The 26639-nt window shown below is 41.1% G+C and overlaps 1 protein-coding gene across 5 annotated transcripts in view; it reads right to left on the bottom strand.

The window, feature by feature from the left end:
* Positions 1 to 26639, bottom strand: part of COL4A6 (collagen type IV alpha 6 chain) — a 349227-nt gene that overhangs the window by 50681 nt on the left and 271907 nt on the right. For 4 of the 5 annotated variants that reach the window (XM_060408094.1, XM_012107575.4, XM_060408095.1 and 1 more), the window contains 6 exons: positions 24810 to 24944; positions 23421 to 23465; positions 9847 to 9963; positions 6881 to 6949; positions 4744 to 4779; positions 1162 to 1224 (listed from right to left, as the gene is read on the bottom strand). In XM_060408094.1, coding sequence (XP_060264077.1) covers positions 1162 to 1224; positions 4744 to 4779; positions 6881 to 6949; positions 9847 to 9963; positions 23421 to 23465; positions 24810 to 24944 — 465 coding nt within the window. Of the gene's footprint in view, positions 1 to 1161; positions 1225 to 4743; positions 4780 to 6880; positions 6950 to 9846; positions 9964 to 23420; positions 23466 to 24809; positions 24945 to 25935; positions 25999 to 26639 lie in introns of those variants that run through there. The other variant, XM_042241786.1, reaches the window with a different exon arrangement.

The following is a 26639-nucleotide window of genomic DNA, read 5'->3' as shown; positions in this document are numbered from 1 at the left end:
AGCCCCAAAGAACCTAGTCACGTTGACAGTCATTGAGGGTAAGTCCCCTACCAGTGTGGTGTGGCCCTGTTTGATGTAGCAGATTCTAGCTCCTTCTCCCCAGAGTTCCTTTTTTTAAATCTCCTTTGAAATTTCCCCAATTGACCTGATAACCACAGTCATGCTAAGGTAATGACTTCATGTGTCATTCTTCCCATTAGGCTCGACAGTTTTAAATGATGACTTTTGGAGGTGGGAGGGGGGTTCATGTTTGGGAATGCATGTAAGAATTAAAGATTTTAAAATTTAAAAAATAAAAACTAAAATTAAAAAAAAAAACAAAAAAAAATAAATATGTTATCTAGTAACACTGTACAAATATTTTGAAAGGCTGTCTGTATTTCAATGTATGACATTTCTCATTATATTTAGTGAGTTAAATTTCATAAAAATTTCCTTTGTTGATTTGCAATATAGGTTAATATGACAGCTAAATTTTTTACATTTTCTCAGAGAATTAAAATGATTTATTAAATGCAATTTTAACACTTTGATTTATAAAAGTGCTAGAGGTGGTAACCCACAATAAATTAATCTACTATGAATTATTAAATTATTAATATAGCTTGACTTTAAAAAAAAATAAAAAAATAAATGATGACTTTTAGTGAAAGTAAATCAAACTAATCAGGGGTGGGTTTTCACATACTGGAAAGAGGCTTTCTGGGTACCACAGAGGTAACTGGCTATGTTCTTCCTAGAACCAGTGATGGAAAATAGGTATGTGGGAAGATCTCTCCAAGGTGAAGTGTTGAGAAAGATTTTAAAGTTGCTTCTGTGCTCAGGGTGGGTGCTGGTGCTGATGGTATGATTAATTAGCAATGTCTATCATGGATGAGGGGAATGGAAGGTCACAATAGATGTGCTGGGTATTAGCCATCCTTGGGCTATACTTTAGGTTGAGCTAGACTAGGAGGCCCTGGAGGCCCAGAGTAGATGGTCAGAGATTTTGATAAATAAAGGTTACAAATAGCTCCTTATAAGAACATGCTTCACTTAAACCTCCAAGAATGGAAACTGCCTTTCTCCACTAGGAAGGCCTACATTTGCATAGGCTTTTAATCCAGGGGAAAGCATTCATGCAAGTGCTGTGATCACATGGTAGGTTTAGGTCAGTCTTACTTGCAATCCTGGTGGTCCTATGGGTCCTACAGCTCCTGGGGATCCGGGTGTTCCTTGTGGGCCCTAGAGAGGAAAGCTTTTACTAAAGTCAAAGAAGTAAGACAGTTTCTCAGGAAAAATATACTCATAAGAATCACACAAGAATGTTCATAGCAGCTTTATTCAGAATACTTAAAAAGGGGAAATGTCAGATGAGTGGATAAAGAAGTTGTGGTACATTAATATCATGGAATATTACTCAGCCATAAAATTGAAATAATGCCATTTGCAGCAACATGGATGGACCTAGAGATTATCACACTAAGTGACGTAAGTCAGACAGAGGAAGACAGATACTATATGATATCACTTATATGTGGAAGCGAAAACACAACACAAATCAACACATCTATGAAATAAAATCGACTTACAGATATAGAGAACAACCTGTGGTTGCCAGGGAGGAGGGGGTGGCGAGGGATGGACTGGGAGTTTGGGATTAGGAGATGCAGAGTGTTATATACAGGATGGATAAACAACAAGGTCCTACTGTATAGCATTGGGAACTATATTCAACATCCTGTGACAAACCATAATGGAAAAGAAATATGAAAAATAATGTGCATATATATATATGTGAGTCACTTTGCTATACAGAAGAAATTAATACAACATTATAAATCAACTATGCTTCAATAAAATTTTTTAAAAATTGGAAATGTCCCAGGTGTCCAGTGATAGAATAACTGATGAAAAAAACCCAATACATCTATATAGTGGAATAAGTACTCAACAATAGAAAGTAACAAATTATTGATACATGAAACAAAGAGAATGAATCTCAAAAGTTCTGTTCTAAGTGAAAGAAGCCAGACCCCAAAGGCTACATATATATTATTCCCTTTGTATGAAGTTCTAGAATAGGAAAACCTTATCTATGATAGAAAAAAAATCAGAACAGTGATTGCCTTTGATGTGAATTGACTGGGAAGGAGCAGGAGAGAACGTTCTCTTTTTTTTTTTTTCAAGATTTTTTTGACATGAATCATTTTTAAAGTCTTTATTGAATTTGTTCCAATATTGCTTCTGTTTTACGTTTTGGTTTTTTGGCCATGGGGTATGTGGGATCTTAGCTCCTTGACCAGGAATTATACCCACACCCCCTGCATTGCAAGGTGGAATCTTAATCACTGGACCACCAGGCAAGTTCCCAGGTGAGAACTTTCAGAGGTGATGGGAATGGTCTACACCTTAGGAGGGGTTGAATTACACAGAAATGTTTATTTCTCAAAATGCAGCAAATGCACATTTAAGATTTGTATATTTCATTATATGTAAATTTTACAGGAAAGGAAAAACTGTAAACAAATTTTGAAGTCTAGCTAATGATAGCCATGCTGTAGTATTTAATATTTAGGGGTAGGAGTATTATTGTTTGCAGTTAACTTTGAAATGCAGCAAGACTAAGATGGATTGATGGATGGAAGTGTGATAAGGCAGGTAAAGGACTAATGGTATAGCTAGTCACTGAAAACTTGGTTCAACTTTGCTCTCTATTTGAAAATTTTCATATTAAAGTTAAGAAAAGCCAAAAACGTATAAAAGAAAAAAGCTATTATATCACTATCAAATAAAGTAGACTTTGAGACAAAGAATATTACTAGGGATAAAGAGGGGGCACTTTGTAACAGTAACATAGTTCAATTCATCAAGAAGATATAACAATCTTAGATGTGCATACACCTAGTAGCCAAGCTTCAAAACATGCAAAGCAAAGACTGATGGAAATGTAAGGAGAAATAGGTAAGTTCACAATTCTAGATGGAGATTTGAACATCCCTCCTTCAGTAATTAATAGAACAACTGAACAAAAAAGTGAGGAAAAAGAAGATCCACACCACTTTATTAACTACTTTGACCTAATGCATATTTTTTAGATCACTATACTCTCAACCAGCTCAATACATACTCTTTTTAAGTACATATGGAACATTCACCAAGATAGTTCCATAAGTGGAGCCTTAAAATAAACCTCAACAAATTTAAAAGCATGGAACTATCCAGAGGGTACCCTCTAACTGCAATAAAATCAGACTAGAAACCAATAACATAAAGATATCTGGAAAGTCACCAAATATTTGGAAATTAATCACCATGAATCCCCATGGGTCAAAAAAAAAATCAGAAGGAAAACTAGAAAATATTTTGAACTGTATGATGACAATATTAAAAGTGAGAGAGTGAAATCTGAAGAGAAAGATGGTATGGGGAAAGATGATATGCTCCCCAGTTTTAATGATAAGTGATAAGTTTAATGATAAGTGACAAGGTGATTGTGTTTAGGTGAAGGATGGAGAGATTAAGTGAAATCAAAACTTAGGAGGGAGAGAGAGTAGGGGTTCACAGGTTCTCCAGGAATATATGAGAGTAGAACATTGCTCTGACAATAACTAATAACCTGTGGTCTCCTTACTGACCACAAATTTCTTATCCAGCCATGAACCCTCCCTGGCTAAAGCTAAGCAGTTTATTTATCATGTCTGGATATGCAGACAAACACTGTATCTTTGAGGGCAGGGAAATGCATCTCCAGGAGAAGTTATGGAGCAAATATACTGGATGTTCTTCCATAAATGTAGTTAACCCACGATCTTAGCCAATGCTGTTCCACTTTAGGAGACCTCTGTGCTCTTGGTCCTCATTCATCTCTGTTTACAGGTGTGCCTGCACAGATCTTGCTTATTGCCCACCTTTTCTCACATACCCTCTCTGTTTAGAAAGCTTCCTCCCATTGCCAGCCAGCCGAAATATCACTCACATTTCTTAGAGGCTACCTTCTCTTAGTGATGTAGCCTCAGGTGGACAGCATCCCTTTCTTTGATGCTGTTGTGGAATTTTTACTCCACACTCCTACTAGTTTTTCACATCCTGGGGGTGGGAGGTGGCTCTGTGTGTGTGTGTGTGTGTGCAGAGACTGTGTCTGCATTGTCTCAGAGATCACTCATGGCCCTTTGCTGATGGTAGGAGCTCAATATCTGTTCTGGAATGGAAGAAGAAAGGAAAGAAGCCTGATACAGGAAAAGAGGAAGAGAGAAGGGGCCTTTTTAAAGCTACTTCAAAGGCAAGTGGTGACAATGTGGAAAGTCAAGGTAAAACAAAGCTCTCATTACTACAACTCATGGCCTTTCATGGACTCACTATTATTGAATCCCTAAAAGGAATTTCTCTATGGAATACCTTTTAAAAGAAGAGTGTTTCACTTCTTTTGTTTTACCTGTAGCCCTCTGAACACACAGGAAACTTAGCAAGTGCTTGTGCAGTGAAAGGCAAGATTCTTTCCTGATACATCCCCGGGTGAGATGTAGGTCCCTGGCCGAGAGGTCTGAAAGCCTGCTGCCGTGTCACTGGAGGTGGCTAGTCCATCCCTTCAGTACATTCTTATTTTGAAAATGTCAATAGAGTGATTGGTTTTACTCCAACCCTCTGGATTTTCCTTGAAGGTTTATGAAGACCTTCGAACACCATGGAGAGGAATGAAAAGGGGCTATCAATAACTATTAACCAGACAAACACTGAGAGCTCAACACATAGGTAACAACTTACAGTGATTCCATCCAGTCCGGGCAGCCCAGGCTCCCCCTGAGTAACAGACAAAAGCAGGACATTGAAGAGATGAAGAAATTAAGCTTGTGGTAGTTTACACATAACTGACCTAAGATGCATGAGCATAAAAATGCATGGCTGAAGCTTGGGCCTCCTCTGTCAAGGTCTTGTGTTTTAAATAATGCATGCATCAGACATATTCAACCATTTCCTTTTTTTCTAAGGAAAATCTAGACTCTAGAAGAAAAATATTATAACCTTGATTGAACAGGATTTCATTCTTTACTTGAATTAATTAATTTTCGACTTTGCTAGGAACTTATCCATTAGAGACTGCTTCTGTGGGCTGGTGATTTTCCTGCTCTTTTTGGAAGAAAGCAAAGCTACCTTGCCGTGCACCTTCATCCCCAGAGTATCTGTGCCCATATGTATACAATGCAAATCAGACATTTCAAGGGAGAATCAACAGAGTGTATAGTCTCTGATTACGTTTAAATTACTTTGCAGCATCTTAAGTCACCATACGAATCTGTAATATAACCATCCTGTGGAAATTACTGTGTTCCACCAGGTCCAGGGTCTCTTTGATTTTTGGCAAAACCACTTAATCAATGTTTGCTACAACAATGACCATATGTGGATACCTGCTAGTCTTACTCCACTTAGCTTACAGTAAAAAATCAGCCTTCTGCAACCTGGGAAGAGTACTGCCTAGGTTTTAGCTCTTTGGGAGGCTGGCTTATGCCTGTGAGCAAGTCACAGAGCCTTGGGTCACCTCAGTTTTGCTATCTGTAAAATGAGCCACATGAATTCGAGAATCATGAGGTTCTCTCTGGACCACAGCGCAGTCCCTCTCCTATTCCCCCCATCAAACAATTGTTCTGTTAGTAGAGTTTTATTGCCACCTAGGCCACCCTGTTTTCCTCTTTTGGTGTCCTGAGCTCTTTGCAACAAAATGCAGGTACAGGCCATCCCTCTCCCAATCAGGAGCTTCCCAAGATGGGCTGCCATTTGGTTTTCAGAAGCTGCAGGTAGGTTCCAGGGTGCTGCATTATTAAATCAATGATTTTTATTATATATTTTTTCTTCTTCTTTTTTAATGTTATCTATTTAAAAGGCAGTATCTTTTGTACTGTGAATTGGCAGTCATAGATGCATAATGCACTTTTTAAACTTCTGTTGGTGTGTACTGTGTGTGCTTCTGTGTGCTTCTTATGCTGAAAAGAAAGTTTTTCTTTATAAAAAATAAAAGTAAAGTCCTTTCCAAGTCTAACATGCCATTCCCACTATCATAAAAAACCCAAACCCTGTACATTCTTCATTTCCCAGCTATGTACACCCATCACTGCCTTCTAAAGAGCTGGAGATGTCCAGCTCTGTGCATGGGTAGAGGGCAGAAAGGTACTATCTCCAGCTAAGTGAGCTTGGGTACATCTTCCCCTCCCATGTTGGACACAATAGGTTCCTGTCTGCTCCCAGGGAAATGATGGGCTCCTATCTCACTCTGCAAGGGATTAGGGTCAATCCTCTGGCACCGGAATTTACTGAAGGCCCACAGGATACTAGGCAGCCTACACCAAGAATACAGCCACACGAATACAGAAGGTTCTTGTCAATTCTAGGAAGAGATGAAAGTTTCCAGCCAGCTACAGAGTTGATGGACAATTTTTGCCGACAGCCAGGGGCCCAGCAAGGGTGATGGGCTGGTATGCAGATAGAGAAAAGGGTGGAGCTATGATCCTGGACTGGTGGCCAAGCTAAGATGGGTAGAGACACATGGTTTCAAACCAAGGCATGCAGACATCAAGGATTCCGGAGTAGAACAAAGGTATCTGCCTTCAGGAAGTATCTCGGCCTGTCAAGGAAAACGACACCCATGCACACTGTTTGTTTGCTGATTCGTCCCCTGTTTTTGGTCTTGCTCTGACAAAGCAAATCTCTTTGACAATATGGTTGCAAACATTTCTGTCAATGTTTCCACCACAAAAAGTTCCAGATCGTTTTTAAATCCAGCTTGATCTGTTCCTTAAATCGAGATGCAGATGCTAGTTCCAGAAATGTTTTCATTGGATGTGGTGCTCCATCCTGGGGAACTCAGCTTATAGCCTACTCAGCTGTCTGCCTTAAAGGCTCTTACCTTCATTCCTTTGAAACTACCTTGGGCAAGGGCAGGTTCACCTTTAGAGCCTTTCTGACCAGGAAGCCCCTGCATAAAATAAGAAAAACTTGTGAAGTAATGTGCACGCACGCGGTATTGTTAATAGTATGATGTGATTAGACGGAAAAGCAAAAGCCTGAAACCATGTGGCTTATTCTATAGCAGCGATAGGCATACAAAGTACAGCCCCTGAACAGGTGCTATGTCTCAAAGCTACATGCCTGTTCCCCAGCCTCCAAGTCAGATGTCTGTTAAGGAATTAGAACATAGATTTTGAATCTATTCAGAGAACCAATCTAAACATCCACATAAAATACACATGTCTCTTATAAGCCTATAGCTCACCTGCTCCATATGTCACAGGTATGTCACTGATGGGAACTTTGTCTAGGACAGAGGTTAGTGGACTTTTTCCATAGAGAGCCAGCGAGTAAATAATACATGCTTTGGGGGTCATATTTGAGCTCTGTCCTGTATTCTGTTTTTCTTCACAATCTTTTAAAAAGTGGAAAAACAAGCCACAGGACAAAGGTTATGTGGGCCAGTTTACAGATCCCTGCTCTGGGAGATAATGACGTAACCATCTCCATCTTGTGCTTTTACTATACAACTGCAGCTTTGCCATCTAAGTGGCAGGTGTGTCTCACTGTCAACATGGAAAACTGTTCAAAGTATGTCCAACCTGTCTAATCAGCCAGAGTTTTGAATGTCTCAGTGGCAGACGCCCGCTAATATCTGCCAGATGTTGACCTCCTGGGGAAAATCAATGTCCCGTTAGCTAAATGGAAGTTGGGATTAGTGTTGGGGGTAGGCCTAAGCTTTGGGGACAGAAACATTGATTGAATGATGGATTCCCGAGTTCAAGGTCCACAGGTATAATAAAAGTGTCATGTGGTTCCCCAAACACAAACCCGTTTCTTTCCTAACACTTCCTATTTTCCCTTATGCTTGTGGCCACTACTTTCATCAAAGAAACTTCAAAGGCTAACTATTCAGTGTCCAGTAGGGTTAGTAAGGTTCAGCTTAGTAAAAATCCACAACCAAGTTCCTATTTAGGCTTAAAGGAAGGTGTAGAGACAGGATTGGGTTTTACCCCGGTCCTTTGGCTGTCAGGGGCTGTTTATTACTTTAAGATTTCTTTTCTCCCTCTTGGGGGCTGCGATTCCTTACTTTTCCAGATTTCCATTGTTTTAACACAGATGTGATTTGCTCTCTTGCCCTGTTACCATGGCAGTGTTTGGAGGCCTTTGTGACTCAAATAGCTTATACTATGTTGGTAATACATCTTTCTCCCCGACTTTCTGCTATACATTGGTTTGGTCCTTAGTTGTGAAAGTCCCTTATGCCAATTTGGGGCTTGTGCTTTGTCTATCCTACCCTCTTACATGTACATTCACATCCACAACTTGCTCACTGAAAGCAATGCTCTTCCAGTAAAATACCAAGTCATTCATGTAGCTATGGAATTGGTCTAATAGATAGTGCAATTTCAATTTAAACATTATATCAGTACTCTTATTTGCTTAGATTATTTCAAATGAGGTTGAGAATGGGTTTGAAATATATTATTTTTCTCTTTCCAGCCACTCACAAAAGCAGCCTTGTAAGGGCATGGCATCTGTTAGAGATCTTTTAGATCCAAATATTTGAGCTCTATCTGGACGAATGGAATGAAGCAAAAGTGATGACACCAATGTCCAATAAATGCCGTATCAATTCCAGAACCAAGAGTTATGATGTGGGGACAGGATGGCAAGGGGAAAGCTATGTCAGTGTAGAGTAGTATTTCTCAATTATTTCTGACTATTGACACTTTGGTACAGATGATAACTTGATGTTATGGTTGGGGGCTGTCCTGTACCAGTAGCATGCTCCCAATTGTGAGGACCAAAAGGGTCAATGAAAGTGAGTGTGAAAGTCTCTCAGTTGTGTCTGACTCTTTCAACCCCAAGGACTATACAGTCCATGGAATTCTCCAGGCCAGAATACTGGAGTGGGTTCCAGTATGTTCCCTTCTCCAGGGGATCTTCTCAACCCAGGGTTCGAACCCAGGTCTCCCACATTGCAGGTGGATTCTTTATCAGTTGTGTCCCCAGGGAAGCCCAAAAGTGTCAATATTACATATGTATATGTAGTTACATTATGGGATATGAAAGTCGCTCCATCGTGTCCAACATTTTGCAACCCCATGGACAGTACAGTCCATGGAATACACAGTCCATGGACTGTATACGCCATGGAGTTCTCCAGGCCAGAATACGGAGTGGGTAGCCATTCCCTTCTCTAGCAGATCTTTCCGACCCAGGAATCGAACTGGGGTCTCCTTCTTTACTAGCTGAGCCAGCAGGGAAGCCCAAAAATACTGGAGTGGGTAGCCTATCCCTTCTTTAGTGGATCTTCCTGACCCAGGAACCAAACTGGGGTCTCCTGCATTGCAGGCAGACTCTTTACTAGCTGAGCCACCAGGAAAGTCCAAAAGTGTCAATAATAACTGTCAAATGTCCTCGGGAAGGATGCAAAATCACCAGTGGTTAAGAATCCCTGGTAGAGACCAAGCTTGCCAAGCCCTTTGGGTCACTGTTAGGGCTTCCATGATCCCATGTAAGCCTTGCAAGTACTACATTTCCCAATACTGTCTAATGTGGGGAAAATGTCAAATAGCCAAACATGTACTTTGCTCTAAACTTTACTACAGTCTTTTTTAATAATCTTGCCAACTCTAAAAGCATCATTAAAAAAAAAAAAAACCTAACTAGTGTAGCATGTGTACACTCCCCTGAAACTGGTATTCTTTAGACTTTTGACATTGTGGTGCTGCACTGGACAAAGGGCTTCAGTGATTGCCCCGTGGATACTTAACAAGATCTCCAGAGAAAGCAGAAGAGAGGCACACTTGAAGGCAAGCAAAACCATTTGAAATAATGTACAAAGATGTGGCAGCTTACAGGTAGTCCAGGAAGCCCAGAATAGCCATCAGGGCCTGGAAATCCAACAGCTCCTTGAGTTCCATTACAGCCATCCAGGCCAGGTGGGCCTCTGGGTCCTGGCTGTCCAGGGTGGCCCTGATGAAAGAGAAAAGAAGAGATCGAGTCAGTCACAGGACTCTCAGCTAATCCAACAAGTTTCACAGTGAGAGGAGCCAAGGATGCTCCCGAATTCTGGCTCCTTGTCCACTCCCTTTGCTTCATCACCTCTGCTCCCATCTCTGTTCATTATACTCAGGTGTAGGGAGCAGATGACAGCTCAGTGTTTCCCCTGCCCAAAGGACTGATGCTGTACAAGCCGAAACCAAAGGGATCAAGCATGAAGAGACGGGCTACAAAGAGTGCTGTGACTTTACCTTCCTTTAGTAGAAAGATGCACTAAGATGGGTCTTAGCTGCCTGGCAGCTGAATTGCTACCAACAGGGAATCATGCCAGGCCTTGGGATTCCTCACAATGGACTGAAACCTGGGCAGCCTGGCCTGGCTCTCTGTATTAGAAGCTCTGCATGGGAAATGATGCTGGATTTTGGTTAACAGAGCAGAAGGAGTTTCCATAGCACCACCTCTCCTGAACACCGCTTGCTCAAAATTAAACAAGACAAGCAAGAATCACACTTGGAACTTTATTCTGTCATTATTTCGTGTCATGCTATTTCTTCAGCCAGGGAACTGCATCTTTTCCTTTTCTCCATACTCACTACTGAGGCAGTTGTTTTGCTGGGGAATCAGTAATCATTCACATACAGTTGGTGTCTGAATTCAATAATTCTGTGCTTTCTTGGTGTAGAGGAAGTGTACTTGGTATATTTCATACCTATGTGTAGGAAATCAAAAGCAGGTGTGTGTTGGGTATGGCACAAAGAGATGACCTAAAAGACCAAAACTCTAGGCAGATCAACAAAAGGTATTCATTCTCCCACTTAGCCATACACTTTTTAAGCCGAATACATATTACATATATAATATATATTATATATGTATTAAAGCCAAATACCTATATGTATATAAATACATATACATATATATTATATATATAAATACATATACATATATTATGTGTATTTGGTTTTATATGTATATGTATTTGATTAAACATACATACATATATTAATATATATTTACTGATTTGAAGAAAACATGTCGTGTTCAAAAATCAACTTTTCAAATTATTAGAGGAAACAATCTTTTGACAAATGTTTATTGTGAGAATGCTCTGGAGAATTCTGTTTTGTTTTTATTATTATTGTTCTACTTGTAGGTTAGATGGTCCATTGTGAGTCTAGACTGCTGGACTCACAGAACACAGAGTCCAGAGGAGTGATCAATAAACTTACCTTTGCAATAAACTTGCTGTTTATTGCAAGTTATGCCTCTGCAGACTCAGATGATGAGTCTTAGTTGAACTGGGGAAATTGAGACAGCTTACTAGAGTCATCAGGCGGCACTAGTGGTAAAGAACCCACCTGCCAATGCAGGAGACAAGAGATGTGGAGTTGATCTCTGGGTCAGGAAGATCCCCTGAAGAAGGGAATGGCAACCCACTCCCGCATTCTTGCCTGGAAAATCCCACAGACAGAGGAGTCTGGAGGGCTACAGTCCATGGGTTTGCAAGAGTCGGACATGACTGAAGCAACTTAGCACAGCACAGCACATCACTGGAGTCATCAACATTTTATTACTAAATGAGATGGCTATCCCTATTGGCCCTGGAGATCTGCACTCTACCTTCCCCACATCTGTGCTTTGGGAGGCTGACCTTTACACGTGGTATGCCTAGGCTCCCTTTCCCTCTGTTTTCCAGCTGTATGTGGTTACTGGGAGGCACAAGCAGGACATGGGAGACCAGGATGAGGAAGAGCTCAGGTTGTTTATTTCTCCTATACCCTTCCTCCCTGGCAGTATTTGTGGCCGTGGCCATATTTCTCTACAATGTTAGTTCCCACTGGACAAGTGCTAGTCCATGGCTCCCAGTCTTAGAGTTCCAGGATTACTATTCCTCCTCTCCCCATTTGGGACTAGGTGTGGTAAGAGCGTTGTGTTGGTTACTTCTGCATCCGCTGCTGTTTCCCTTAATCCTGCTTGCATCATTTATGTTAGCAGTCCCCAACCTTTTGGGCCCCAGGGACTGGTTTCACGAAGCCATTTTTCCATGGACCAGAAGTAAAGGGGATGAAACACATTACATTTATTGTATAGTTTGTTTCTATTATTATTACATCAGTTCTACCTCGGATCATCACACATTAGATCCCAGAGGTTGGAGATGCCTGCTTTAAATATACCCTTCATTTAACTCTACTCAGTCAATTTCTTCAGGTGGAGTGTCTATTTCTTCCTGGGATTCTAATCATCATTAAAAAATGTTCCAGCCAAATTTGCTAGGGGTTGTCTCTCAACTGGGTAACAGAGATGAGTTAAGACAACAGGCTGGCTCAGTACTAGGGATCTTACTTAGTCCTGGGACCTTGGTTATGCCCTTTCTGGGTAGAGATAACGAATGCCTTCACATATGTGTGTGCCAGCTCTCCAAGAGAATATAGCTCTTTGAAAGAGAAAACCATGGTTCTCTAAAGCCACAAGAGACTAAACACACAGGACAGGTGGATATGCTGTATTACAGAAAAGCAGTGGTCCCCAGTTCATGTTCCCCACTTCATGGCAAATAGATGGGGAAAAATGGAAACAGCGACAGACTTTATCTTCTTGGGCTCCCAAATCACTGCAGATGGTGACTGCAGCTGTGAAATTAAAAGATGCTTGCTGTTTGGAAGAAAAGCTATAACAAACCTAAACAGCATATTATAAAGGAGAGACATCACTTTGCTGACAAAGGCCCATCTAGTCAAAGCTATGGTTTTTCTAATAGTTATGTACAGATGTGAGAGTTGGACCATAAAGAAGGCTGAGTATCAAAGAACTGATGCTTTATTTTTTTTTTTATTTTTTTTTTTTTTAGTTTTTATTTTTTAAATTTTAAAATCTTTAATTCTTACATGCATTCCCAAACATGAACCCCCCTCCCACCTCCCTCCCCATAACATCTTTCTGGGTCATCCCCATGCACCAGCCCCAAGCATGCTGCATCCTGCGTCAGACATAGACTGGTGATTCAATTCACATGATAGTATACATGTTAGAATGTCATTCTCCCAAATCATCCCACCCTCTCCCTCTCCCTCAGAGTCCAAAAGTCCGTTATACACATCTGTGTCTCTTTCCCTGTCTTGCATACAGGGTCGTCATTGCCCTCTTCCTAAATTCCATATATATGTGTTAGTATACTGTATTGGTGTTTTTCTTTCTGGCTTACTTCACTCTGTATAATCGGCTCCAGTTTCATCCATCTCATCAGAACTGATTCAAATGAATTCTTTTTAACGGCTGAGTAATACTCCATTGTGTATATGTACCACAGCTTTCTTATCCATTCATCTGCTGATGGACATCTAGGTTGTTTCCATGTCCTGGCTATTATAAACAGTGCTGCGATGAACATTGGGGTACATGTGTCTCTTTCAATTCTGGTTTCCTCGGTGTGTATGCCCAGAAGTGGGATTGCTGGGTCATAAGGTAGTTCTATTTGCAATTTTTTAAGGAATCTCCACACTGTTTTCCATAGTGGCTGTACTAGTTTGCATTCCCACCAACAGTGTAGGAGGGTTCCCTTTTCTCCACACCCTCTCCAGCATTTATTGCTTGCAGATTTTTGGATCGCAGCCATTCTGACTGGTGTGAAGTGGTACCTCATTGTGGTTTTGATTTGCATTTCTCTAATAATGAGTGATGTTGAGCATCTTTTCATGTGTTTGTTAGCCATCCGTATGTCTTCTTTGGAGAAATGTCTATTTAGTTCTTTGGCCCATTTTTGATTGGGTCGTTTATTTTTCTGGAGTTGAGCTGCAGAAGTTGCTTGTATATTTTTGAGATTAGTTGTTTGTCAGTTGCTTCATTTGCTATTATTTTCTCCCATTCAGAAGGCTGTCTTTTCACCTTGCTTATATTTTCCTTTGTTGTGCAGAAGCTTTTAATTTTAATTAGATCCCATTTGTTTATTTTTGCTTTTATTTCCAGAATTCTGGGAGGTGGATCATAGAGGATCCTGCTGTGATTTATGTCTGAGAGTGTTTTGCCTATGTTCTCCTCTAGGAGTTTTATAGTTTCTGATCTTACATTTAGATCTTTAATCCATTTTGAGTTTATTTTTGTGTGCGGTGTTAGAAAGTGATCTAGTTTCATTCTTTTACAAGTGGTTGACCAGTTTTCCCAGCACCACTTGTTAAAGAGATTGTCTTTACTCCATTGTATATTCTTGCCTCCTTTGTCAAAGATAAGGTGTCCATATGTGTGTGGATTTATCTCTGGGCTTTCTATTTTGTTCCATTGATCTATATGTCTGTCTTTGTGCCAGTACCATACTGTCTTGATGACTGTGGCTTTGTAGTAGAGCCTGAAGTCAGGCAAGTTGATTCCTCCAGTTCCATTCTTCTTTCTCAAGATTGCTTTGGCTATTCGAGGTTTTTTGTATTTCCATACAAATCTTGAAATGATTTGTTCTAGTTCTGTGAAAATGTGGCTGGTAGCTTGATAGGGATTGCATTGAATTTGTAAATTGCTTTGGGTAGTATACTCATTTTCACTATATTGATTCTTCCAATCCATGAACATGGTATATTTCTCCATCTATTAGTGTCCTCTTTGATTTCTTTCATCAGTGTTTTATAGTTTTCTATATATAGGTCTTTAGTTTCTTTAGGTAGATATATTCCTAAGTATTTTATTCTTTTCGTTGCAATGGTGAATGGAATTGTTTCCTTAATTTCTTTTTCTACTTTCTCATTATTCGTGTATAGGAATGCAAGGGATTTCTGTGTGTTGATTTTATATCCTGCAACTTTACTATATTCATTGATGATCTCTAGTAATTTTCTGGTGGAGTCTTTAGGGTTTTCCATGTAGAGGATCATGTCATCTGCAAACAGTGAGAGTTTTACTTCTTCTTTTCCAATTTGGATTCCTTTTATTTCTTTTTCTGCTCTGATTGCTGTGGCCAAAACTTCCAGAACTATGTTGAATAGTAGCGGTGAAAGTGGACACCCTTGTCTTGTTCCTGACTTTAGGGGAAATGCTTTCAATTTTTCACCATTGAGGATAATGTTTGCTGTGGGTTTGTCATAGATAGCTTAAATCAACAAAGCCAAAAGCTGGTACTTTGAAAGGATAAATAAAATTGACAAACCATTAGCCAGACTCATCAAGAAGCAAAGAGAGAAAAATCAAATCAATAAAATTAGAAATGAAAATGGAGAGATCACAACAGACAACACAGAAATACAAAGGATCATAAGAGACTACTATCAGCAGTTGTATGCCAATAAAATGGACAACGTGGAAGAAATGGACAAACTCTTAGAAAAGTACAATCTTCCAAAACTGAACCAGGAAGAAATCGAAAATCTTAACAGACCCATCACAAGCACGGAAATTGATACTGTAATCAGAAATCTTCCAGCAAACAAAAGCCCAGGTCCAGATGGCTTCACAGCTGAATTCTACCAAAAATTTCGAGAAGAGCTAACACCTATCCTACTCAAACTCTTCCAGAAAATTGCAGAGGAAGGTAAACTTCCAAACTCATTCTATGAGGCCACCATCACCCTAATACCAAAACCTGACAAAGATGTCACAAAAAAAGAAAACTACAGGCCAATATCTCTGATGAACATAGATGCAAAAATCCTCAACAAAATTCTAGCAATCAGAATCCAACAACACATTAAAAAGATTATACACCATGACCAAGTGGGCTTTATCCCAGGGATGCAAGGATTCTTCAATATCCGCAAATCAATCAATGTAATTCACCACATTAACAAATTGAAAAATAAAAACCATATGATTATCTCAATAGATGCAGAGAAGGCCTTTGACAAAATTCAACATCCATTTATGATAAAAACTCTCCAGAAAGCAGGAATAGAAAGAACTGATGCTTTAAAACTGTGCTGCTGGAGAAGATTCTTAACAGTCCCTTGGACTGCAAGGAGATCAATCAATTCTAAAGGAAATCAACCCTGAATATTCATCAGGACTGATGCTGAAGCTGAAGCTCCAATACTTTGGCTACCTAATGCGAAGAGCCAACTCATTGGAAAAGATCCTGATGCTGGGAAAGATTGAGGGCAGGAGGAGAAAGGGGTGACAGAGGATGAGATGGTTGGATGGCATCATCAACTCAATGGACATGCATTTGAGCAAACTCTGGAGATAGTGAAGGACAGGGAAGCCTGGTGTGCTACAGTCCATGGGGTCACAGAGAGTTGGACATGACTTAGTGACTGAAGAACAACAACAAATGTTCCATAGAACCCAGATTGGAAAGGAAATGTTTCCATTTGGTGAGTGGTACATGGTCACTTTGAAGATATAAATCTGGTGTGTTCATTTATGAGTCTCTAGGCAGAGAAATGTTTGAGATCAACTCCGTGGGAAAAGCTCAACAGAAATCTCAAAGGACAACTTGAAAACTTCTGCTTCCAACTTATTTGAACTGAAAACATTGGATCAACCTGCATTTTTGGGGGGGGTCCCGACAGCTCAACTCACATCTGTGATATCATTAAAAGCCACAGTCCTGTCGTCCCTTGTCTATGTTATTTAATGTTGAATATCTTGATGACTGCTTGTTTGTTCACTCTCAACTGGTGGCCGTGCCCCTGGGTGCACGGACTTGGATCATCTTGCTCATTCATGTGGAAATCATCTACATGACAGCAAAAATGGAGTTCTGGGACCAAAACCAGTGACACAGATGTGAGCAATCAGCCAATATTAAGAGGGGAAGCAGATTTGTGCAGTGATCCAGTTTAGTAAGATGTGTTGGTTTTAGCCAAATTGCTTAATAAGTGCTGCTGAAAGTTGGGTAAAATAATTAGTCCAACTGATCCTAGGGTCTCTGTGTTTTCCTCTGTCTGAGGGAGCCTTGCAAGTCTGAGAACTGCTTCTTTTATAGGTACTCTGGTGGTTTAGTCGCTCTGTCGTGCCTGACTCTTGCGACCCCATAGACTGTAGCCCACCAGACTCCTCTGTCCATGGGTTTTCCCAGGCAAGAATACTGAAGTGGGTTGCCATTTCCTTCTCCAGGGGATCTTCCTAACCCAGGAATGGAACCTGGATGTCCTACATTGCAGGCGGATTCTTTATTGACTGACCTACACGGGAATCTTCTTGTAGCTATTACTAGAGCTACGAGGTACTAGAGGTTGGATTTCTAGAGTTCCTACTCTGTGCTGAATTTAGCCCTGGGGTCTCTGAGGCCTCTGAGAGGAACAGAAGACAAAACTCCAGGCTTTCAAGGAGCTAAATAAGACTCAGTTCAGTTCAGTTCAGTTGCTCAGTTGTGTGCAACTCTTTGTGATCCCATGGACTGCAGCACACCAGACCTCCCTGTCCATCACCAACTCCTGGAGTTTACTCAAACTCATGTCCGTTGAGTTGGTGATGCCATCCAGCCATCTCATTCTCTGTCTTCCCCTTCTCCTCCCACCTTCAATCTTTCCCAGCATCAAGGTCTTTTCAAATCAGTCAGTTCTTTGCATCAGGTGGCCAAAGTATTGGAGTTTCAGCTTCAGCATCAGTCCTTTCAGTGAATATTCAGGACTGATTTCCTTTAGGATGGACTGGTTGGATCTCCTTGCAGTCCAAGGGACTCTCAAGAGTCTTCTTCAACACCACAGTTCAAAAGCATCAATTCTTTGGCACTCAGCTTTCTTGATAGTTCAATTCTCAAATCCATATATGACTACTGGAAAAAACATAGCTTTGACTAGATGGACCTTTGTTGCCAAAGTAATGTCTTTGCTTTTTAATATGCTGTCTAGGTTGATCATAACTTTTCTTCCATGGAGCAAGTGTCTTTTAATTTCATGGCTTTAGTCACCATCTGCAGTGATTTTGGAGCCCCCCAAATAAAGTCTCTCACTGTTTCCATTGTTTCCCCATCTATTTGCCATGAAGTGATGGGACGGGATGCCATGATCTTAGTTTTCTGAATGTTGAGCTTTAAGTCACCTTTTTCACTCTCCTCTTTCACTTTCATCAAGAGGCTCTTTAGTTCTTCTTCACTTTCTGCCTTAAGGGTGGTGTTATCTGCATATTTGTGGTTATTGATATTTCTCCCAGTAATGTGCATTACAGCTTGTGCTACATCATGAGAAATGCTGTACTCTGCATATAAGTTAAATCAGCAGGGTGAAAGTATACAGCTTGATGTACTCCTTTCCCTATTTGGAAGCAGTCTGTTGTTCCATGTCCAGTTCTAACTGTTGCTTCTTGACCTGCATACAGATTCCTAAGGACGCAGGTCTGGTATTCTCATCTCGAAGAATTTTCCAGTTTGTTGTGATTCACAAAGTCAAAGGCTTTAGCATAGTCAATAAAGCAGAAGTAGATGTTTTTCTGGAACTCTCTTGCTTTTTCAAAGAATGTTGGCAATTTGATCCTTGGTTCCTCTGCCTAAAACCAACTTGAACATCTGGAAGTTCATGGTTCACATACTGTTGAGGCTTGGCTTGGAGAATTTAGAGCATTACTTTGCTAGCGTGTGAGATGAGTGCAATTGTGCAGTAGTTTGAACATTCTTTGGCATTGCCTTTCTTTGGGATGGGAATGAAAACTGACCTTTTTCAGTCTTGTGGCCACTGCTGAGTTTTCCAAATTTGCTGGCATACTGAGTACAACACTTTCACAGCATCATCCTTTAGGATTTGAAATAGCTCCACTGGAATTCCATCACCTCCAGTAGCTTTGTTCATAGTGATGCTTCCTAAAGCCCATTTGACTTCACATTCCAGGATGTCTGGCTCTAGGTAAGTGATCACACCACCATGATCATCTTGGTCGTGAAGACCTTTTTTGTACAGTTCTTCTGTGTATTCTTGCCACCTCTTCTTAATAACTTTTGTTTCTGTTAGGTCCATACCTTTTTTGTCCTCTATTGTGCCCATCTTTGCATGAAAAGTTCCCTTGGTATCTCTAATTTTCTTGAAGAGATCTCTAGTCTTTCCCATTCTATTGTTTTCCTCTATTTCTTTGCACTGATCACTGAGGAAGGCTTTCTTATCTCTCCTTGCTATTCTTTGGAACTTTGCATTCAAATGGGTATATCTTTCCTTTTCTCCTTTGCCTTTCACTTCTCCTCTTTTCACAGCTATTTGTAAGGTCTCCTCAGACAACCACTTTGCCTTTTTGCATTCCTTTTTCTTGGGGATTGTCTTGATCACTGACTCCTGTACAACGTCACGAACCTCTGTCCACAGTTCTTCAGGTACTCTGTCTATCAGATCTAATCCCTTGAATCTATTTCTCACTTCCACTGTATAGTCATAAGGAATTTGATTTAGGTCATACCTGAATGGTCTAGTAGTTTTCCCTACTTCAATTTAAGTCTGAACTTTGCAATAAGGTGTTCATGATCTGAGCCACAGTCAGCTCCCAGTCTTGTTTTTGCTAATTGTATAGAGCTTCTCCATCTTTGACTGCAAATAATATAATCAGTCTGATTTTGGTATTGACCATCTGGTGATGTCCATGTATAGAGTCTTCTCTTGCGTTGTTGGAAGAGGGTGTTTGCTATGACCAGTGCGTTCTCTTGGCAAAACTCTGTTAGCCTTTGCCCTGCTTCATTGTGTACTCCAAGGCCAAATTTGCCTGTTACTCCAGGTATTTCTTGACTTCCTACTTTTGTATTCCAAGGCAAACCGTTCAATATCACAGTAATCCAAGTCTATGCCCCAACAAATAATGCTGAAGAAGTTGAATTTGAATGGTTCTATGAAGACCTACAAGACCTTCTAGAACTAACACCCCCAAAAGATGTCCTTTTCATTACAGGGGACTGGAATGCAAAAGCAGATAAGACTAACATACAAGAAAATATAGAAATACCATGCACTATATGCAATAAGGAGCTAGAGTTTGTGGTACACATTCCAAAGACTCCTGGGAGATTAGAGATGGAAAAGAGGTAAGCTGTCAACAGAAGGTACTCCTTAATACATCATGAATGGCTGGAAGAGAGGGAAGGAAACAGGGGATAAAGTTTCTTGGAGTAAGTGAGGCTTGCATCCTGAAGCCAAAGAGACTGAAAGTCAAGGGGGTGGGGGCAAGAAGAGAGCCAAGGGGATGGGGACTTCTACTGGAAGCAGCAGACTCATTTGGAGCAATCTGGACTTATTCTCCCAAGCAACAAAGGCCCCCAAAGAAGCGATCAATGTCTAGACGTCCTCAGGCTCTCTTGGCCACAAGTTGGACGGTTGGACGCAGAAGTGTCCAGCTGGACTCTGGGGTGGGTTCCAGCTGTGAATGGGAATCAGCCTCTGCTTCACAGGATTCATTTCTTCCAGCCCCCATTAAAAAGAGATTGAAGGAGGAAGGGTGTAGTACTGCTGTGAGCTTCAAATCCTCCACTCATCTGTTGAGGCTGGATCCACAGGATAAATGGAAGAGGTGACCTCTAATTTGCTAGTTTCCATCCTTTTGAACTGTGGTGCCAGAAAAGACTCTTGAGAGTCTCCTGGACATCAAGGAGATCAAACCAGTCAATCCTAAAGGAAATCAACCCTGAATATTCATTAGAAGGACTGACACTGAAGCTGAAGCTCCAATATTTTGGCTACCTGACGTGAAGAACTGACTTATTGGAAAAGACCCTGATGCTGGGAAAGATAGAAGGCAGGAGAAGGGGATGACAGGATGAGATGGTTGGATGGAATCACCAACTCAGTGTACATGAGTTTGAACAAACTCCAGGAGATGGTGAACAACATGGAAGCCAGGCATGCAGCAGTCCTTGGGGTCTCATAGAGACAAACACGACAGAACAACTGAACAATAACAACAATCACCCATTGGTTCCCTCAAGACACATATGCTGAGTGGAGACGCTGGATGATGTGGTCTTAGAACATAGCCATGAGAATATACCAGGGAAAGTCATAAGTGGGTAACCAACCCTATCTACTTCTTACTTCTCTAATGGCCCATTTCTGGGATTTTGCAGACTTTGCAGTTGAATAAAAGGCCAAAATCTGATGGCCGATTTGTTGATATGTGTAACAAACACAAGGCAAGTGAGTCTTCTCTTTGCCAAAGCCACAAATGTACACCAAATCTGGGGATAAAAATGAATCAGATGATAATATCTCTGAGGGCAGAGCCAGATGCCTTTTTTTTTGTATTCCCATAGTAGAGTGCTACCACATAGCGGGTACTCAAGAAAAATACCTGTAGATTGGCACAAAGCAATTTGAACTCCCTTACCTGATCTTAGATGATTATGTAGTATAGCACAAGAAGCTGTTAAGTCAAGACTGAACTAAACTGTTTTGATATGATTCAAAAGAACCCCTTAGAGGCTGTTAGAAAGATAAAAGCAGGCTCTAGGACTTCCCTCACATGGAGGAGCTCCACTTTTTCTCTGTTCTACATGCTGAGCTTCCACACCAGATTTGGTTCCTAAGGGTGAAAACCACTGCTAGAGGCAAACATAGCCCAGGTTAAAGATTAAATATATGGAGAAGCACTGAGGAATAGAACTAAAAAGTGATAGTACCAAGTTCCAAATACTGTATTTTAAAAGCTGGAGAAATGTTACCATGCAATATCCAGTGGCAGGATAAGTAGGGATATTGAGTAAAAATGGAGAAATTCAATAAAATAAGGGGGGATTGGGCTGGATGGAATGGGAAAAGGACATGTCTGCAAGCTCCAGACTCCCCACTTATCTCCAGCAAAACCAGGTCCTCAGCATGAAGGGAAGAGGTTGTCTTCAAGTGATCTTTGGAGTAGCTAGTTTGTAAAAACCATCAGCAAAATGAAAAGACAACCTACTGAATGGGAAAAGATATTTACAAAAACTATGACTGATAGAGGGTTAATATCCAACACATATAAACAGGTCATAAAACTCAATATGAAAGAAACAAACAACCCAATTAAAAGACGGGCAGAAGACCTGAATAGATACTTTTCTAAAGAAGAAATGAAGATGGCCAGCAGGCACATGAAAACATGCTCAGCATCACTAATCATCAAGAAATGCAAATCAAAACCACAATGAGGTACGACCTCACACCTATCAGAATGGCTACTCTCAAAAGGAACACAAATAAACAAATGTTGGCAAGGATGTGGAAAAAAGGGAACCCTCCTGCACTGTTGGTAGGAATGTAAAGTTATGCAGTCACTGAGGAAAAAAGTATGAAGGTTTCTCAAAAAAATAAAAATAGAACTACCGTATGATTTGGCAATTCCATTCTTGGGTATATATATGAAAAAACCACCAATTCAAACAGATATACATACCCCAATGTTCATAGCAGCATTATTTACAATTTTCAAGGTATGGAAGCAACCTGAGTATTGGATGAATACATAAAGAAGGAAATATATATATATATATATATATATATATATATATATATATAAGGAATACTACTCAGCTATACAAAAGACTGAAATTTTGCCATTTGCAGCAACATGGATAGACTTGGAGGGCATTATGCTGAGGGAAATAAGTCAGAAAGAAAAAGCGAAATACTGTATGATGTCAATCATATGTAGAATCTAAAAAATACAACGAACTAGTGAATAGAACCAAAAAAGCCGTAGACTCTCAGACATAGAGAACAGCTAGTGGCTATTGGTGTGTGGGGAGGGGCGCTATTTTCAGGGGCTGGGAGGGTGGGGGGGTACAAACTATTGGGCGTCAGATAGGCTCGTGGACGTATCGTACAACCTGGGGAATATAACCAGTATTTTGTAATAACTACAGATGGAAAGCAACATTTAAAATTTGTACTTAGAACTCCAAAAAATCTAAAGGGAAATTCACTTGGGAATAAAGCTGAAGAGAACAAATTATTGAAATTAAATGTATTAAAGTATCAGTAAGTATTTTTCTGTCTAATTTCGTGTACCTTCTTAATTTTCTGATAATGAGGATATATGTGTTCTCATGTGGCACTGTCCTCACACTTCAGAACCAGTCCCTCATTCCCAGTGAAAGCTGCCCTCAACCTGGAAGACTCAACTCCTTTTGTCTAAGATATTGATGGTTTTTTATGCCTGCACATATCTCTGCATTCCCAACTATATGATTTAGCGCTCCCCATAACAGAATCCCAAGGAAAGTGTGGGTGAGCACTGCTCTTCAAGCCTTACCACGCACATCTCAACACTTAGCCCTGAGCATGCATGCCTGAGACAGGATGTGGTTAAGACCAAAATACTTAAGCTATGAGGCAGAATCTAGAGGTTGTATTAAAATTGCCTCTATGGAATGGATAAACAAGGTATAGCCCAGGGGAACTATATTCTATATTTTGTGATAAGCCATCATGGAAAAGAACATGAAAAAGAATATATACACACATATATAACCGAATCACTCTGCTATGTGGCAGAAGTGAATACAATCTTGTAAATCAAGTCTACTTTCATAAAATAAAATTTCAAAATGCTTCTATGAACACACTCACCGGAATTCCATTGATGCCAAGAAAGCCGGGAACACCCATGGGACCCTAAAAAAAGGAGTAGGAATGTAAGAGATGGTCCAACTGATCTCCATTAGATGAGGTAGGTTTGTTCATGTAGTTAATGACCTAAGTTGTTAAGAAGGGTTTTGTACCCCCCCCCCCCCCCCCCCCACACATCACATCACCTTGCTCTCTACTACACTTCCAAGTGATCACTAGCCTTTACCTAAGGTCTTGGGCAGTTCTTGTCTTAGACCATGTGGTGTCAGACCTAAAAATAAGGCTCAGTATTATATGGTGCCTTGACATCTGGGAAGGCTACATGTGGGCTTGCTAAGTCTTCGCAACCCTAGCCCGCCAGGTTCCTCTGTCCATGGCATTCTCCAGGCAAGAACACTGGAGTGGGTTGTCATTTCCTCCTCCAGGGGATCTTCCCGATCCAGGGATCAAACCCATGTCTCTTATGTCTCCTGCATTGGCAGGCAGGTTCTTCACCACTAGTGCCACCTGGAAAGTCCTGGGAAAACTGGGAGTGCCTCAAAAGGCATTTTGCTCCTGATGAGATCTCGCAGGCAAACAACTCTTCTTACCAAATATACTGGGCACAGTTCCTGCTTGTTCCTGAGTTGTAGGTTTCAGTTCCCTGCTGGCCCAATGAATTATTCAAACAAGCCAGGCATATCCTCCTTCAGGAACCTGGGGACACTCATCCTCCTGACAGGCAGAGTTTGCCTCCCACAGCCCTTCTGTTTACTTTGTTCCAGAGCGAAAGCACCGTGTGGCCCTGCACGGTGTGTGATGTCCTCTTCCACTGTGCTGTGAGTGCGTGTGAGTTATCAACCTGTTGTTGATCTCTTCTGTCGTGTGCCAGGTGTCACATGCTTGGCCATCTGCAGAACCCAGGGTAGGATCCTGCTCTCACCAGTGCAGTAAATAGGAGGTGATTAACTGCTAACCTCAGACAGCCAGCTGCCATGACATGACCAATTTCCCTTCTTGCATCTCTTTCCCTATATTTGTGGCCCAGCTGGTTTCCAAGCATTCTGACCCCTGGAGTCCTGTTCCCCTTATTTGGATTCCTCTTCTGCCCTGTTTATTTGCCTTCTGATCCACCTCCAGCTCAAACCCTCTGGACTTTTCCACCACGGTCATCCCACTTATCTGGCAAATAGCTGATAATCTGGACTTTCTGACTTGCTGGCTATGGGATTCTGTCCAGAAATGGGAGCATATCACCCATCCTGCCTATTATTAAAGTGTGTAGCCTGGCACCAAAGTATGTGCAATTAGTATTCTTTTCATGAATAGACAGAGCTGAGGTTTAGAACCTTTGACCTTCACACCCATGGCCCATGAGTCAAAGGAAAACTCAAGCTTTGGTGCTCTTACCTTATCGCCTTTTGGTCCATGCGGTCCCAGTGGGCCTGGGGAGCCCCTGTCTCCTTTCAACCCTGATAAACCACTAGGGCCAGGAAGTCCTTGAGGACCTGTTGGACCTTGAATTCCAATTGGTCCTGGTCTCCCCTGAGATGGACAGAAGAAGTACAATTAGGCAACAGAGGAGTTACCATCCCCGCTTCCCATTTTCCCATGCACAAAGAACACTGTCATCACTTCACTGAATAATTCTGGCTTAGAGACCTATGAAGCATGCCAAAGTTCCAGACACGGATCAGAAAAGGCTATTTTAGGGGTTGCTAAGCTTATTTGGATAGAACATATTTTATAAGCACATTTAATAAGATTCATGTGCACCAAGATCCTTCAACTTTGTACTTCTTAGGAGATTAGTTATTCAGGCTGGATAATATTGTCCTCTTCCTAGTTAATGCCAGGTCATCCATCAGACTGTCAAAAGAGCAAATGAACAGAACTCTGGAGAGCATTGGAACGTTTTCGAACTCACATCCAAATGGCCAACATGCTTGAGCTGAAGTTCAGAGATAGCTGTGTCCATAAAACGCTGCCTTGGGGGGCCACAGCGAAAAGAACCCAGAAACCCCCGGCTGACCAAGCTGCAGGCTCACCTCTGTCAGCTGTTCCCAGAACTCCAGGACTGCAACTGGAAACAGACACCCACAGCGAACACACACACTGTTTATCTGCCCCTCTGTGTCTCTCTTCTTCCCTTTACTACCCCCGCCATCTGTACAGTGTTGAATGTGTAAAACCAAAGAAGGCTGAGAATATCCATTAAGTATCAATTATGATAGCAAGAGGGAACAGCCTGAGGATTTTGAATGCCCTATTTATAAAGCGTCTGTAACAATTAAGTCTGAGAGTTCAGGCTGACATTTTCAAGCTGATTGAGATGCAGAATTAACCCCAGTGGGTGCAACACAGGTGGGCTAGGCTACTATTTAGAACAAATCCCAGTAGGAACTGAATTTTCTTGGCATAAAAATGAAAACCATTAGGAATATGCATTAACTCTCAGAGAAAACAACATCATATCAGGTAGAAAGCCTATTTTCATAAACGCTTCCCATCTCAGTCCCTCAACCCCTTTACTTACTGTCGGCAATTTCCTACAGTCCTGTGAAAAACTCTCAGAGAAGTCCATTAAATGTGCTTTTTCCTATTCACCTTCATGATTTACTTTTGAAAGGGCTGAAAAGAGGACAGAAGCTTTATGTGGTGATTAGAGTCACGTACTGGACACCCAAGTGGCCGCCAGCTGTGTGCAGACTTGGGACTAAAATTTCCAAAGTCTAGCAGGCCAACAAAGACCTGGGACTCTTGTTAAGAAGTAAAAAATGCTCTTCCCCAGGGGATGTAATTCTCTGGGTTTACCACCTACCACGCAATCTTTCCAACACAACCCTACAGAGGGTGCTAGGCTGCAGAGCACTTAACTTAGGCTTATTTCTGGGAATGATGGGATGGGAGTTGAACTTTTACTTTCTATGTTCTAACCTCCTGCTGCTGAACTTTTGTTTATGGTGGTTCTCTTATTATTCTTAAAAATGTTCAGTACCCATACACAACTAAAAAGTAATAGAACACTTTAAAAAATACTGCTGGGCTGCTGTTAAGGATTAACAAAGTTTAAAATGTGGGCCTAGCTTTCAAGACTAATGCACACAAAGCTATAGCAAACAGTTCAAGTCCGGAATGGAGCATAAGTGCTACAGGAACACAAAGGCAGGGTTGACCATGGAGGGTTTGTGGAATGCTTACATTCTGTCCATGATGGGGTGGGGGGAGTGGGGGCAGTCA

Source organism: Ovis aries, chromosome X (assembly GCF_016772045.2).
Source record: "Ovis aries strain OAR_USU_Benz2616 breed Rambouillet chromosome X, ARS-UI_Ramb_v3.0, whole genome shotgun sequence".
NCBI lineage: Eukaryota > Metazoa > Chordata > Mammalia > Artiodactyla > Bovidae > Ovis > Ovis aries.
Note: the sequence above shows the minus strand (reverse complement) of the source record. Positions and strands in the feature narration are given on the sequence as shown.